This window comes from Plectropomus leopardus, chromosome 16, assembly GCF_008729295.1.
Source record: "Plectropomus leopardus isolate mb chromosome 16, YSFRI_Pleo_2.0, whole genome shotgun sequence".
In the NCBI taxonomy this organism is placed as follows: domain Eukaryota; kingdom Metazoa; phylum Chordata; class Actinopteri; order Perciformes; family Serranidae; genus Plectropomus; species Plectropomus leopardus.
The window spans coordinates 18,872,525-18,885,864 of record NC_056478.1 but is presented as its reverse complement, the minus strand read 5'-3'; the positions used below and the strand labels follow the sequence as shown (position 1 = coordinate 18,885,864).

General features: G+C 38.1%; 1 protein-coding gene across 1 annotated transcript in view; it reads right to left on the bottom strand.

Annotated features, from left to right (window-relative positions):
- Positions 1-13,340, bottom strand: part of lama2 (laminin, alpha 2) — a 198,697-nt gene that overhangs the window by 41,637 nt on the left and 143,720 nt on the right. Inside the window, exons 42-48 of the mRNA XM_042503943.1 lie at positions 10,995-11,111; positions 10,611-10,774; positions 6,109-6,247; positions 4,797-4,899; positions 3,313-3,429; positions 1,471-1,653; positions 672-677 (exon numbers count right to left, since the gene is read on the bottom strand). Of these exons, the coding sequence (XP_042359877.1) occupies positions 672-677; positions 1,471-1,653; positions 3,313-3,429; positions 4,797-4,899; positions 6,109-6,247; positions 10,611-10,774; positions 10,995-11,111 (829 nt within the window). The remainder of the gene's footprint in view (positions 1-671; positions 678-1,470; positions 1,654-3,312; positions 3,430-4,796; positions 4,900-6,108; positions 6,248-10,610; positions 10,775-10,994; positions 11,112-13,340) is intronic.

Below are 13,340 nucleotides of genomic sequence, written 5' to 3'. Positions count from 1 at the left end.
TTTTACAGAGTGTTATTGCTGAGAGAGCATGGAGAGGTAGCGTGAAAAGAGTGAGGAGAGGATGACAGATGACGGCAGCAGAAGAAATCACCGATATTACTCAAAGACGGAGAAGAAATATGGAGGAAGAGTGAGAAAGATGGAGAAGCCAGCGAGAGCCGAACAATTAGTGTAGCTCAGCATTCAAAGAGAACCTTTTCACATTATTTACTATATTGTAAAGGCTTGAAACTGAAAAAAAGACAGAGAGAGATAGACATAAAAAGAGCTCCATGCTTTGCAGTGTGCAGAGCTCTCATGCTCAAGCGGAGCCGAGCAGAACGGACGAATTATTAGAAGCAACTACTTTTTACTGTATAGCTTTTAAAGATGGCCATTAAACTAATGGGTGGTGCTCCAATACTGTTGTTGAAATCAGATCATTTTGACAAAGTTGATATTGATTTCGCCCCAAAACACCACATTAACACAATGCTGCTGATGATACAGTGTTTTAAGTGGTAATTGAAAATGTCCCAACAAATGACTTCAGGAAGAAAAGCCAGTAAGTGCCTTGAAAATTGTGCTGGCAGTGAAGCAGCATTACTCTCATCATTATGTGGTAATTACAACATAGTATTGGTGCACCACTTTCATAAGTGCTTATGCTAAGGTAATTTAAATATACATACTGATGGCTGTGGGGATTGAAGAGAGGAGAGACAGAGAGAAAAAATATCAGGTTTGGTTGAATTCACTGTTTATGTGGCTCTGAGACACTAACTTCGTATCTCCAAAAAAATGAAACTAGAATGTTTAGATGGTACAACCCAATATTATGTAAGTGAAGGGTAAATAGGAAACAAACCAATTTTGTGAAGCAGTTCAGTAGCAAAACATTATTCAGAGTGCTGGTTGCAAGTGACCTTTTCTTAATATTTAATCATTCAATGAAAACAAAGTCTTCATCAATGCTAATCAAGTGAAGAAAATGTTAACTGGAATATAGAAAATATTAAATTTTCTGAGGCAAACAAATGTTCATAAAACTTCAAGATTTTTTCAGGAGAAAATCTTTAAAAATGAAATCCACTTTTATTATTTTTGAAGCATAGATAAAATGTGAACATTAAGCTATAAACTACTACAGCAAGGTTGCATGACTTAAGATCACCTCGAGGCTGTAAAGCCATGTTTGGCGCGATGACGTTCTGTAGTCTTATTTAGTGACTTGATAGCAACCACTTTTTGATTGACACCTTAAAGCCTCAAAATTGACAAGTGGGGGATTTACTGACATATTTTGTCGTAGAACAAAATGTGAAAGTCTCTATAGCTTGTGTTAGATGTTATTTCAGGCATCTAACCAGAAACCCATTAAAAAAAACATTGACTTTGAGAGCCAGAAGTGCAAAAATGCTAACTCACTCCTGCACCACTTTATTACTAGACTGGGTTACTATGTCAATTACCAATAGTGAGGAACCTTACTGTTTTTCTCTGGGTCCTGGATCATGTGATTGGCCGCATTGACAGTGTCCTCCAGCTCACTGTAGTTCCTCTGTAGGCCATAGATTCGCAGATTCAAATCCCCAAGGCGCTCCAGGACATCTATGGCCGTGGCGTTAGCATCTGCTGCTACAGCCTTTGTGGCTGCAAGTTTTACTGCTGTGTCTGTCAGACAATGTAAAAAAAAAGAAAAAGAAAAAGAAAAAGTGATTCAAGTTACATCCATTTATAAGGAGCATAGCATTAATACGTTTGGACCAATAGATGTTTTTGTGTTTTATTGGGCTGCCAACAATATGCTGTATATTGTTCAGTCAAAATGATGGATATCACGGAGCTTATTTTTTATAAATACTTTTCTCTAAACTCTAAATATTGCCCTAACGTACAAGAAAAAAATTAGGAGCTATTTACAATTGAAAGAGAGCACCACAAACCAACAAAAACAAACATAAATATATAAAATGTTTATATATCAAATATATACCAAAACGTACTTTTAATAACTCCTTAAAGACAGTTTTTGATTGCCATTGGTTGACACAGATTTTGTATAAAATCCTTTGACTGCAAGTGGTGAAGTGCATTAATGTTTTGCATATTAGCTGTAAAAACAGTGTATTATGCAGATGAGCACAAAGTTCATAGTTTGTTTACATATACGTAAATAGAGTGGGAAATACTGTATCTTTAGCTTTGGCCCGTTGTACACTTCCACATTGACCTTGTAGTACATTCAGTGTATCGAGGTCACTAATGGTGCATCCATCTGCAATGGGAGTCTGAATTTTTGAGTTCCCATTGAAAATTTCAACTGGTACATTGGGAACACTTGTTCAACAGGATTTCTGAACCTAAACTCAAAATCCAAGTCAGCTGCTCTGCACATCAGCAGTAGTGAAAGCTGTACTAACATACTGTTTATTAGCACTTCTGTTGTTCTGTTGTTGTGTCTTATTAACAGTTGTACACACAGCAGTGTCCAGCTTTTATCTATGGGCCTGTTCCTACATGTTTGTATGCACAAAATACCACATAATGGGTTGTTACCAACTTGTATTTCAAACAACAGTAAATCTGGCAAGAACTGGTATTACTCCTGCTTCTATTGGTATTTTGACTTATCAAAGTCAAACGCAGTCAATTTGGATATGACATCATTCCCAGTTTTGACTTCTGAAAGAACGCAGCATTATAATCAGTAAAATATTGTTTTTGTTGTTTATCACTGGCTCACCTAATATCATGGAATTTATTTACTCTCCTGTAGATTTATGACCATGAAGACCAAATGTTTTTGCTGCAGATGAGTGTGTACCAGGATTAGTGTTTATGATTGAAACTGCAAACCCATCAGTAGATAACAGTAGATAATCATTGCTGAACCTCAGCCCTAACCAAACATCTGATTTTGTTACCAGCTCAGGTAAATCCTGTAAAAATCAAACTGATAACCATTTAGTCTGGAGTGATCCGACTGCGACATGTTACAGTTTTGGGTTCACTCACTTGCAGGGATTTAAATTGGAAATAAATATGTTGTGTTAACCTCCAGGGTCATCCCATTTACAAGTTGTAGTGGCTGTATTTAACACTTTTCTGCTTGTTGATCCAAATGCAGCCATGTGCATCACTGCGGTTCAACAACCTCAGTATCACTGCAGTGCATTTCTGTGTGTCTGTGAGTACTGACATGTGTCAAGTTCAGTTTACCAGAGCAACTGACCTTTATCGGCACAGTGATATTGATCCACTCTCTCTTCATCTCACTCCCACGCACACACACACACTTTTGTACACACTGTGTATTTTGTGCAGTCATACCGCTGGGAATAGCGTTGAGCGTTGCCATGGTTCCGTTGACAGCTTTCAGCAGGTCTTTGGTTTTGTCTCTCGCTGCTTTAACTCTGCCCTTCAGCCCAGCCACGCCATCTGCATTTTCTACACACACACAAAAAAAATGATGATGGTAGTTTGATTTGAAGCCAGGCTGCCTGCTCATAAAAAGATACTTTCCTCGCCTCCCTAACGGGAAAAGTGACTGACAGTTAGTCTAGAGAGGCAAGAGAAGAGTGACATTGTTATAATTGAAACTGTTTTAAATGAATAAAACAAAACACTTGTGTATACTGTGTATATGATATTACTGCAGTCCATTTATAGACTGCAGCTCCTGGTACAATTACTTGCCCACCTGTATCCTTAAGTCCGAAGATTTGTGACAAGACAAATCTGTTTTAGAACATTACAGAAAAAAAGTTGTAGCGGTGTGAACTGGCCAGTCTGAGCTTGACTCAAGCCAGCTGATGTTGTCACCAGCAATTTAGCTTGTCACGTCGCCAGCGTCTGGTTTTAGAACATAAGGCATGTCACCTGTTTCAACAGCCAATAAGCTTGAAAGCAAAGTCCGCTGGCCGTGTCAGTTACAAACTGTCAGCAGACGGCGTGTTCATTTGCTGTGGTGATCTCTGACAACAGCCCTCTGTCCACACCAAGCCCGAGTCTGTCTCATTTACATCCCCGCAGCTGTTTACACGTATGTCAGTTACTGTTCTCACAGGGTGTTAATGTCGGGCGGTGCGTCACTGCTGTTGCTCGTCGTATGTGCACGTCTTAGGTGCTGATTGACTGATAAATTGGCGCTAGTTATTTAACTTATTGTCGAGTATTTGTTGGGAATACTGTTTGTCTGAAACCCAGGTCATTTTGTGTGTTTTTGCCATTCATTACTACTAGAATTGCAATTGCAACCATTACCACACTATCACTAACCTCATTAATCTTCTAGATAGCTGCAAATTATATTCAGCTATAATAAAGTCCCGCAATTCCTGGAAATCATGGAGTAACTGCAGATAGTTTTTTATTTATTCATTTTACCATAATCATAATCAGTTCCATTAAAAAAATAAACCCATAGTAAAACACATACAATACATAAATGCAACACAAGGGGAAAAGTGAGAGAAAAGGGGTAAACAGGCCTCAGGAGTGACATCCATACACATTCCACGTTAGCGAAGAACTATTTAAAGCAGCAATATGTTTTTGTCCAAGGCAGTTTTTGAAAGACCGTCTGCAGTCAAAGCAATGCAGACGATACACCGTCTCTTCTTGTTGCATTGATGATAACTAGCAAGTTTTCAGGACGTTGCAGTGCAGCACATTACGAGTAGTCGCAAGTTTTCACTGTACTGGGCTTTACACTGCTTATACTGTCAACTACAATATGTACAGTAGTGTCCTGTGTGCAGTATATTACACACACACACACACACACACACACACACACACACACTTATGGTTACCTTTGACATCATTCTGAAGTTGTTTAGCCTCGTTTAACAATCTGTGGCTCTTTTGAAGGGCACCTTGAGCTGCTTCCTTTACTGGGACTTCTGGATCTAAAGCCTGCGCGCACACACACACACACACACACACACACACACACACAGAGATAACAACAATGCAAAATCTGAGACTTAACATGCCTTCACAATAATTGCTTCCAGAATAATTAGATCGCACACATGAATTTAAAAAATATGTTCGTCACACATAAAAAGGTGCAATAATCTGCATACTACCTTTCTGTAAGATCAAAGCACCACTACTTTGCATTGCTAAATGGTATTCTAGGAAATGCATTCAGCAGAATTAACTTCTCCTCACGTTTATTCTCCTCCTTCAACCCCTTTTTGCCTTTGTGTCTTTGCCTCTTTTCACTGTCTTTTTAGCCCTTTTCCCCTTCTGCCCATTACCTCTTTCTTGCCAAAGGAAAAGAATTTCAAGAAAAAAGAGGTGAATAATGCAAACAAGTGGAGATGGGTTGAACAAGAAAAGGGTAGTATATTGGTTCAAGAAAGGACAAATAAATAAATTGGCACACAGGACAAAAAAAGAACAGAGGAAAATAAACTATTATAGAGGGAGGAGAAAAAAATCAAACACGAGGAATATAACCAAGACAAAAGAAAACAAATGGAAAATGAACAAAAAGGTGTTTGAAACTAGAACAAGAACGGGGAGAAGAAGGGAAGCAGAAAAAATGAATAAATTAGGAAATAAAAGAAGGAAAAAAGGAAGATTTCAGGTGTGTGTGGTCATGATAATGAAAGAGGGAGAGGGGAGAGGGGAGAGAAAAAAGAAGGAAGAAGAGGGACAGAGAAGTGCTTTGATCTCTCATCCATGACTAATGGAGAGCCCGGGCTTACATTACTGTTACTGCATGCAAGACACAAACACACACACACACACACACACACACACACACCATCTCTTGCGCTGAGAGTACACTTTCATAGTCTAGATAGAATGCTTATATTTGGTATTTACAGTATGTATGCATTGCGTGGATTATAGTTTACATGTACATTTCAGCTTTTTAGTGAAAGTGTGCTGTTTACAATTATTCAATAAAGAAAGTATTGGAAAACATGGAAAGGGAGACTAATCGGGCAAAGGATGTTTTTCTCATACTGAATTGATAATATAACAAACGTAATGGGATACTTCATTAAACCCCTGAGGAAGCAGCTTACCTAAATAAGAAATTGCTATTTTGAATTTAGTCAATATATGTGTGTGTTTCTGAATGTGTTCTTCTATGTGTCCACTTACCAGTGCCAATGCCTCACTTGCCCTCTGTTTGGCTGCCTTTGCCTCTTTCTCCGCTGCATCGACATTTGCTTTAATGTTGCTATAGGCCTTAAAGGCTGCTGTTGCGTTGAAGGAAAGATTCTTGGCTTCGGCCAAAATACTGTGAGGAAAGAGAGGACAAGAGAGAGAAATTGATGTCAACTTATTTCTTTTTTTAATGTTATACGCACATTTTGTTTAAGGGGACCTTTTATGGTCATTTTTTTAGGTTTATATGCATATGCATATGCCGCATGTGACGCAATACTGCTGCGCCTGATCAGTTGAAAACATGCCATCGCAGTCAGCAAGGTAGGCTTTAGGATAGGCTTTATGTTCTATGAAATTTATTTTTTGAGCACAACAGTCTATCTATCTGCATTCATCAGTGTTGTATCTGCACACTAAGCAGCCGTAGGCTTTTTGTTATATGAAAGCTTTTATGTTTTTACTGAGTGATACAATCTACTGTTACTCTGATTTGACAGATTGTCAGAGCAATTCATTAAAAAAAGTTAATTTGAAGAGTCAGCACTGCTCTTGTTTTTGTTGTGTTAACTGTAGGGATGTCAGTTATATTTGGTTAGGTAAGAGCTATGATGTTAAATTCATCTGTAATCACTACATCTGAACATTTCATACCTTAAAGTAATGAAAAACAACAAAAAAAGAAATGATCTGTTATCTGTATCTTATCAGCCATGAGAAAATTGGCAACCAAGTTCACTTTCCCTTACATTAGTATGTAACTTCATGTAGCTGTGTATATCATGCTAACATTTGCAGTAACATGCCTGGGGTAGATCAGCATATCAAGAAATCCATCACAACTTGATGTTAACTTGTTTCCAAAGTAGAAAATAAATTTAAAACACTAGCAACAGAGTATTCAGAGTAATTTGCAGCCTGGGATTTTTCCTCACTGGGATTACTGGTATTGACATACATATACTTCATTATTTGTAACTTTGGCCACATTTAATATAAACATCCAACATGGTAACATTGTAAATATATGACAGAAAGAAGAAAAAGCATAATCAGCCCTCTTTATGTAATGAAAACCTGAATGCAGGACTGCCTGAGACCCAACATTTAACTTTATTACCATAAATGTTTTCTGAACTCAAAGATTGTCAGTTTGTTTTGTTCGTCAATCAAATTTCTGGTTTTGTTTCTGGGGTAACAAAAACAATAATTATCTTAATTATGGAATCCTTGTCTTTTGTTTTGGGTTTTATTTTTTTTTTGGCGATCATTATCAATCAAATGATATTTGCCAATAACACATTCAGGAGCCTGTCATGGGGTTGTCCCATGCCTGGTGTCTGGTAATTTATATAATTATGATCAGTATTATTATAAACTTTTTTGTATATGTATTAAGTATATAGCACCTTTCATACAAGAAATGCAACACAAAGTGCTTTGTAGTAAAAACAGGAAGGTTATTCAGCCCAAAAGGACATTTAAAAAGTGGGAAAACAAACATTAGGGGTTCAAAGTAGGATGAACATAAAATCTAAACACAGCAAAAAACCATTTTATTTTAAATCCATTTTGCCAGCTAATATGATTGTTGCTACTTGTGTTGTGATGTGCTAACTTCATTTTTGCACTACCTCCCCAGGGTTAGGTGGTATTAGACTTTAAGTGTTAGCTGTAGCATTAGCTGTCGGGTCAGCATAGTAAGCTAGTGTTAGCTAACAGGTAATTTCAGTTTACCATGCAACACATCTTAGTAATAATCCCGTCAAAATACTCAACCAGTTGCAAGAGATACCATAATGAAACACATAATTTAACTCCACCGCCCTGTTCTGAAATATTATTTCCAAGTGTTTGGTTCAACCAAGCCCCCAGGAAGTGCGCCATGCGTTCATGCAAAATTGACATAGTGGCCGAAAGTGGAATTACACCGTTTGATTCGCCTGATGCACACTGGCCCCGTAGACTAACATGGAGTAAGACACGACTGTCAGTAAATCATTTTTTTGAGCGTCAACACCCCCGCGAAACGTCTTCTACCCGTGTCTAGCTGTAAACCATCCAGTTCGATATCATTTCTTTAAGTCTAAAAGAGCCGCAAGTTTAATTTTTTTGGACCGCCATTCAAGCTAGCCGAGGCGCAAATCAGGAAGTCGGTCGCTCCGCCGGCGGAAGTTACCTGCTCGGCCGCGTTGTGCTGCCTTTAATTTCTACTACGCGTGCTATTTGGGCCAATAGATCCAAGTGTTTCACGCATTTCTATACCCGGAAAAAGAGCTTTTTCTGCCTCATGAAGACTTCACTTTAACACATCCGTGGGTTCAACTCATTCCGTGTCTCCTCCGTGTGGAGGTTCTTGGTCTAACGGCCAAACCAGAAATGGGAAAGTCCAACGCACTTTATTGGGGAGGGGGCCCCAGAATGTACCATATGTAAGCAGTACAGAGGGGTATTTCTTACACCGTCAAATCCAAAACAGGAAAAAAGTTTTAGGAACTCGTGAAGAGGGCTGGTCAAGCCACCTACAAAATCGTTTCCACTAATTTTACAGAATTAGAGTTCTCAAGAGATTATTTTACTATGTTTCACCACTGACAAAAAAACAGAAAATACTGGCATACATTCCTGGCTGCCCCAGTGTAACATAAAGTAGGCCTACAGTTACTGCAAGTCAGTCAAGGCTTAATTCACTTTTAGTGTGTGAATCATACCATTTTTATTTGTTGTTGTAGGACTTGCAAGAATGATGATTTTTTACAATCAAAACTCTGAAAGCCAATCCAAAGATCTTGTGCGCATGCCGCTGCCAGCTTGAGGGACTATGCAGACCTATTTTTGTTATTTTTATTTTATCCATTGTTATTTAATGGCTCAAGCTTGCCAATTTATTATTTCAGTCAGTTTGTTGGGATTTTTTTTTGGGTGAACAATTTCATAATTTCCCTGTGTGAGGCAAACTGTGTTTTGTGATAAAACAATGCTCATTGAGACGTCAAAAAGTAAGTTTGTCTTGCTCCCTCTTCTTCTGCCTACTTATACCACAACGCTACATATGCACAAAATGAGCCAGGCTATGCCATGCTTTGTGTGAGCAAAAATATGCTGCACGGCATGTTCACTCGCACACTTCGGCGATTGGTAGGGCAAAAACGCTCTTGTAGTAGCCCTAAATATATATATATATATATATATGCAGTCATGCTATTTCTGTGTCAGGATAGAAAAATCAATGTGTTGATGTGTACAGAAATGCTTTTGTATGTGAAGACTGCATATGTTGGTTGATTGATTTCAACATACTGTGGTTTGTCTCATAGGAGAGGCTTCCAGTATAAAAGCCAGAGTTAGGGCCATTCGCAAACCACCCCCTACACCCTCTCCCTACACACTTCAGAGCTGTTTCTGCATTCACCTGGAGTGTCCACCACATTACATGCCATCCCAAACCAACTAGCAGGGAGTGGAAGTGGGTTATAAAACCCTCCAACACCAATGCCGACTTACTGACCATGTGCCATGCCATTATTTTGTTTGTCATTAAGATGCTCAGTAAAAATAAAATTCTGGGTGACTTTAAGCTGCTTTAGGTAAGACAGCCTATTATTAAAAAAATAAATGACACAGGCTACCAAACTTCCAGTAAACAGCAGCACAGATCAAATTAAAGTTATACAAATACATATGGCAAACATTAAATAAGGGGAAGATTTATTTTTCTGCATGGTTACCAAATATAACGACATCTCCGTTACTCCACCGCAGTGAGGGAAGTTTGTCCCAAAGCTTGCCGCTGTATTTTTACCCTACAGCATGATGGAGGGTGCTTCACTCAGCTGCGAAGGTGACTACAGAGACACACTCCAAGGTGGAGTGGGAGTGGGTGTTGTCTGGTTTTGGAAAGGCCCATGGAGGCTCCTTGCATCAGTGCAGCTTGGACCTGGATTGGCAGCAAGTGCGAGAGCCCAGTCATCCTGGGCCTGGTGTGGTCGTTTTCCTTGTGTTCGTTCGACATAAGTTTACTTATGACGGTTTGAACAGGTTTGCTCTTAGGTTGTTTTTTTTTCTGTTTTAGTATTTTTTCATTTTTGTCATTAGCCCACAATTCACATTTTGCACTTGACTGGTGACAATAAAATCAATAAATAAATACATTTAAAAAAAACATAGGTGAAGATCTGGGCCACTGGGCCAAATTCCACAGAGCCCACAGTGATTAAAGCTGTTTTTGATCAACTGGTCCCTACTACCACGGGTAAAAAATAAAAAATACAGACATGAAAAAGAAAAAAAAACTGATCTTATCAGTTGATAAACTATAATCAGCTGATTTTTAATAGTATTACTTGATAAACAATAAACATGATGAATTGATAATCACAATTATCATGGGCTAAGTTTTTGTAAATCAACAATGCATTTGTTTAGACATCTGCTAATTCCAGCCCTTTGTAGACACCGTGTGATTTATAGTGTGTTAGTGTTAAAATATTCATTACCCATCCAAAATGGCAGCAGATTCGTTCAGCTGCTTGGCGTGTTCCTCTGCATCATGTACGTGATTGGCCAGGCCACTGTCACTTAAACCATCGGTGAGGTGAGTTACTCTATCATCCAGTCGTTCATGAAGGGGTCCCAGCTCTCTTCCCATTTCCTCCAAGTCCTACACATAGAAAACAGAGTATCCTTGCTATTTTTTTAAGGTAGAAATTAAGTATTTCATTCCACAGATAATATTTGAGTCAAAGACGAAATAGAGCAGAAAAAAGGGATATCCTTCTACTCTTACACACTCCCCTTTTCTCATGCCGTCAGGCAGAATATTCACCAGCAGACTAACGTTTTAAAGAGTTAACAGGTTTCCACTCGGTTGACTTTGGTACCTCTATCTCCTTGTTGATGTTCTCAGAAAGCTGGTTTGCTTCTTCCAGCAGACGTTCACCTTCTCCAAGGACCTCCTGTGCATCCTGTCTCACCCCGCTCACTGCAGAGCGCTTCCTCTGAAAAAAAACCCACAAAAACAAAACCAGAGTCAATAGCTAAACAAGATTCTGATGTACCAGCGTATGAATAGCAGGGCTGCAACTCATGATTATTTTAATTTCCTAAATTCATTGTTTAGTCTATAAAACATCAAGTAATAGTGAAAAATTCCCTAAAAATGTCATAAACTCCAGGAAATGTCATCAAAATTGCCTCAAAACAAAATCTAAAGATCTAAAAATGATTATGACATGAGACTAAAAAGATCAAAACACCCATAAAACTGGAAAATAGCTTAAAGACCATTTTAACAATTATTAAAATAGCTGCAGATTATTTTCGGTTAATCAAATAATTGATTAGTCATTTCAGCCAAAATGGACTGAACTGGAATCTGCGTTAAACCAACTGGCATATACCACCCAAATCAATTTTAATTATGGAGATGAAAAGAAGCTCAAAAAATTAGCATAGCAAAACCAATGCTAACCATTTCACGTAACATTAAGTGAATGGAAGATGCTTATAATTTCAACACTAATCTTAGTCCGTGAGGTTTAACTCAGAAACACAAAAAGGGTGCTCTACCCTCGTCTGCTTGTTAGCCGATTAGTCAAGATAATTACCAGACTACTGAGGGAGGGGATAATAATAATAATAATAATAAGCTAAGGTTTCACAAAGAAAAGCTAATGATAACTGTTTTAAATAAATTAATGGAAAATGCTATAACAAATCGGGAGATATATCGTGGAAGGTATGGTTTAATAGAAACACAAGTGTTGAGTGGTCTAATCTAGTTTTTTAGTTACTCTGGCTGGATTTCTTACCATTAAAGGTCATTTGATGGATTTGGTAGTTTTTTCTGTGGTAGCAAAATGTTTTAATGCCAGAGTTTGAAAGGAAAATAAAATGGTAATGTTACTTGAGCTGAAAGGGAGCTGTCAATCAAGTGTGATCTGGCCTAGCCCCCAAAACCCGAGAAAAGGTCTGAGCACTGAGAACACAATTTTTTGTCTCAGACATTAATGAACAGTTATTTAGACACTCATCTTTGATATCATCCATGGATTATTTACTATACCAACCGAACTTTTCAATGTTTTTAAGGAAGAGTTCCAAATATGTGTATGCTGTCAATTATATTTCTCAGCAAAAAAGGAAAATCTCTATTAGCCAAAATCAGAATCGACAGGTCAGACTTTAAAAAAAAAATCAGAAATAGGAATCAGCCAAGAAAACTGCAATCACTACATCACTGGTTGATCGAACATTTCACACACAAGATTTGATGGACAAAGATGCTCTTCTACTGGATTTATTTGTCGGTATGGTCATACCAATCCTTGAGTTGAATATAAAAATGATTATATGGAGGTCTGCACGGACACTTGGATACGCAGCATTAGTATAGAGGACTTTGTGTCAGAGTCTGTGTGGCTGTTGGAGTGTTTTGGGCTAGTTTGCTGAAGTCAAATCTAAATTGAATCTGTGGTTCCCACAATATTGACAGACTGTGCAATCACTCAGGAAGATTATTATTTTCTGTACTGATTAGTTCCAAAAACCTCCTTATGATAAAGAGGATTTTCTGCTATTGAAAATAACAAAAGCAGTTAGAGGGCGCGAGGGACACACAATTAGTGATTTAATTAAATAACATATGAACTCAGTACAACCCCTGTGTGTATAGTGTGCATATTCCACTTTCTTCCCGGAGTAAAGCTTTTCTTTATAGCGGAAAAGACTGCAGGGTCAGGGAGAGACAAAGACAGATATACAGAAAGATAAAGAGTACACTGTATGTGTGTGGGATCACTGCAGAACGCTTCCTCTAGGACATGTATAATAATCTTCCTGATAAATGCTTGTTGTTTTGCTCTATTAGGAATCTGTGCTGCCTGCGAGCATCAGATTCGAGAATCAGATGCAGAAGAGTTTTAGGACCTCTTTTATTTAAGGAAGGCAAGGCCAAAATTTTGGATCATTGATTTTAATAATACCTGGCACCTATTCCACTAGAGGGCACACTTCTTGTTCAAAATCTGCTAATTTATTTAGTTTCATCTGAAAAACTGGTGTCAGGGTTATGTGTCGAATCCAACAGTGCTGATTGTCTATGCTTGTGTCATTCTTTAGCTCAACAATATTTTACCTATTCATCCATTACTTGCAACAGTAAAAACCAACATGACCAAATTTAATTTGTGCGCTTGAATAACAGTTCATTTTACATGTAATTTCAA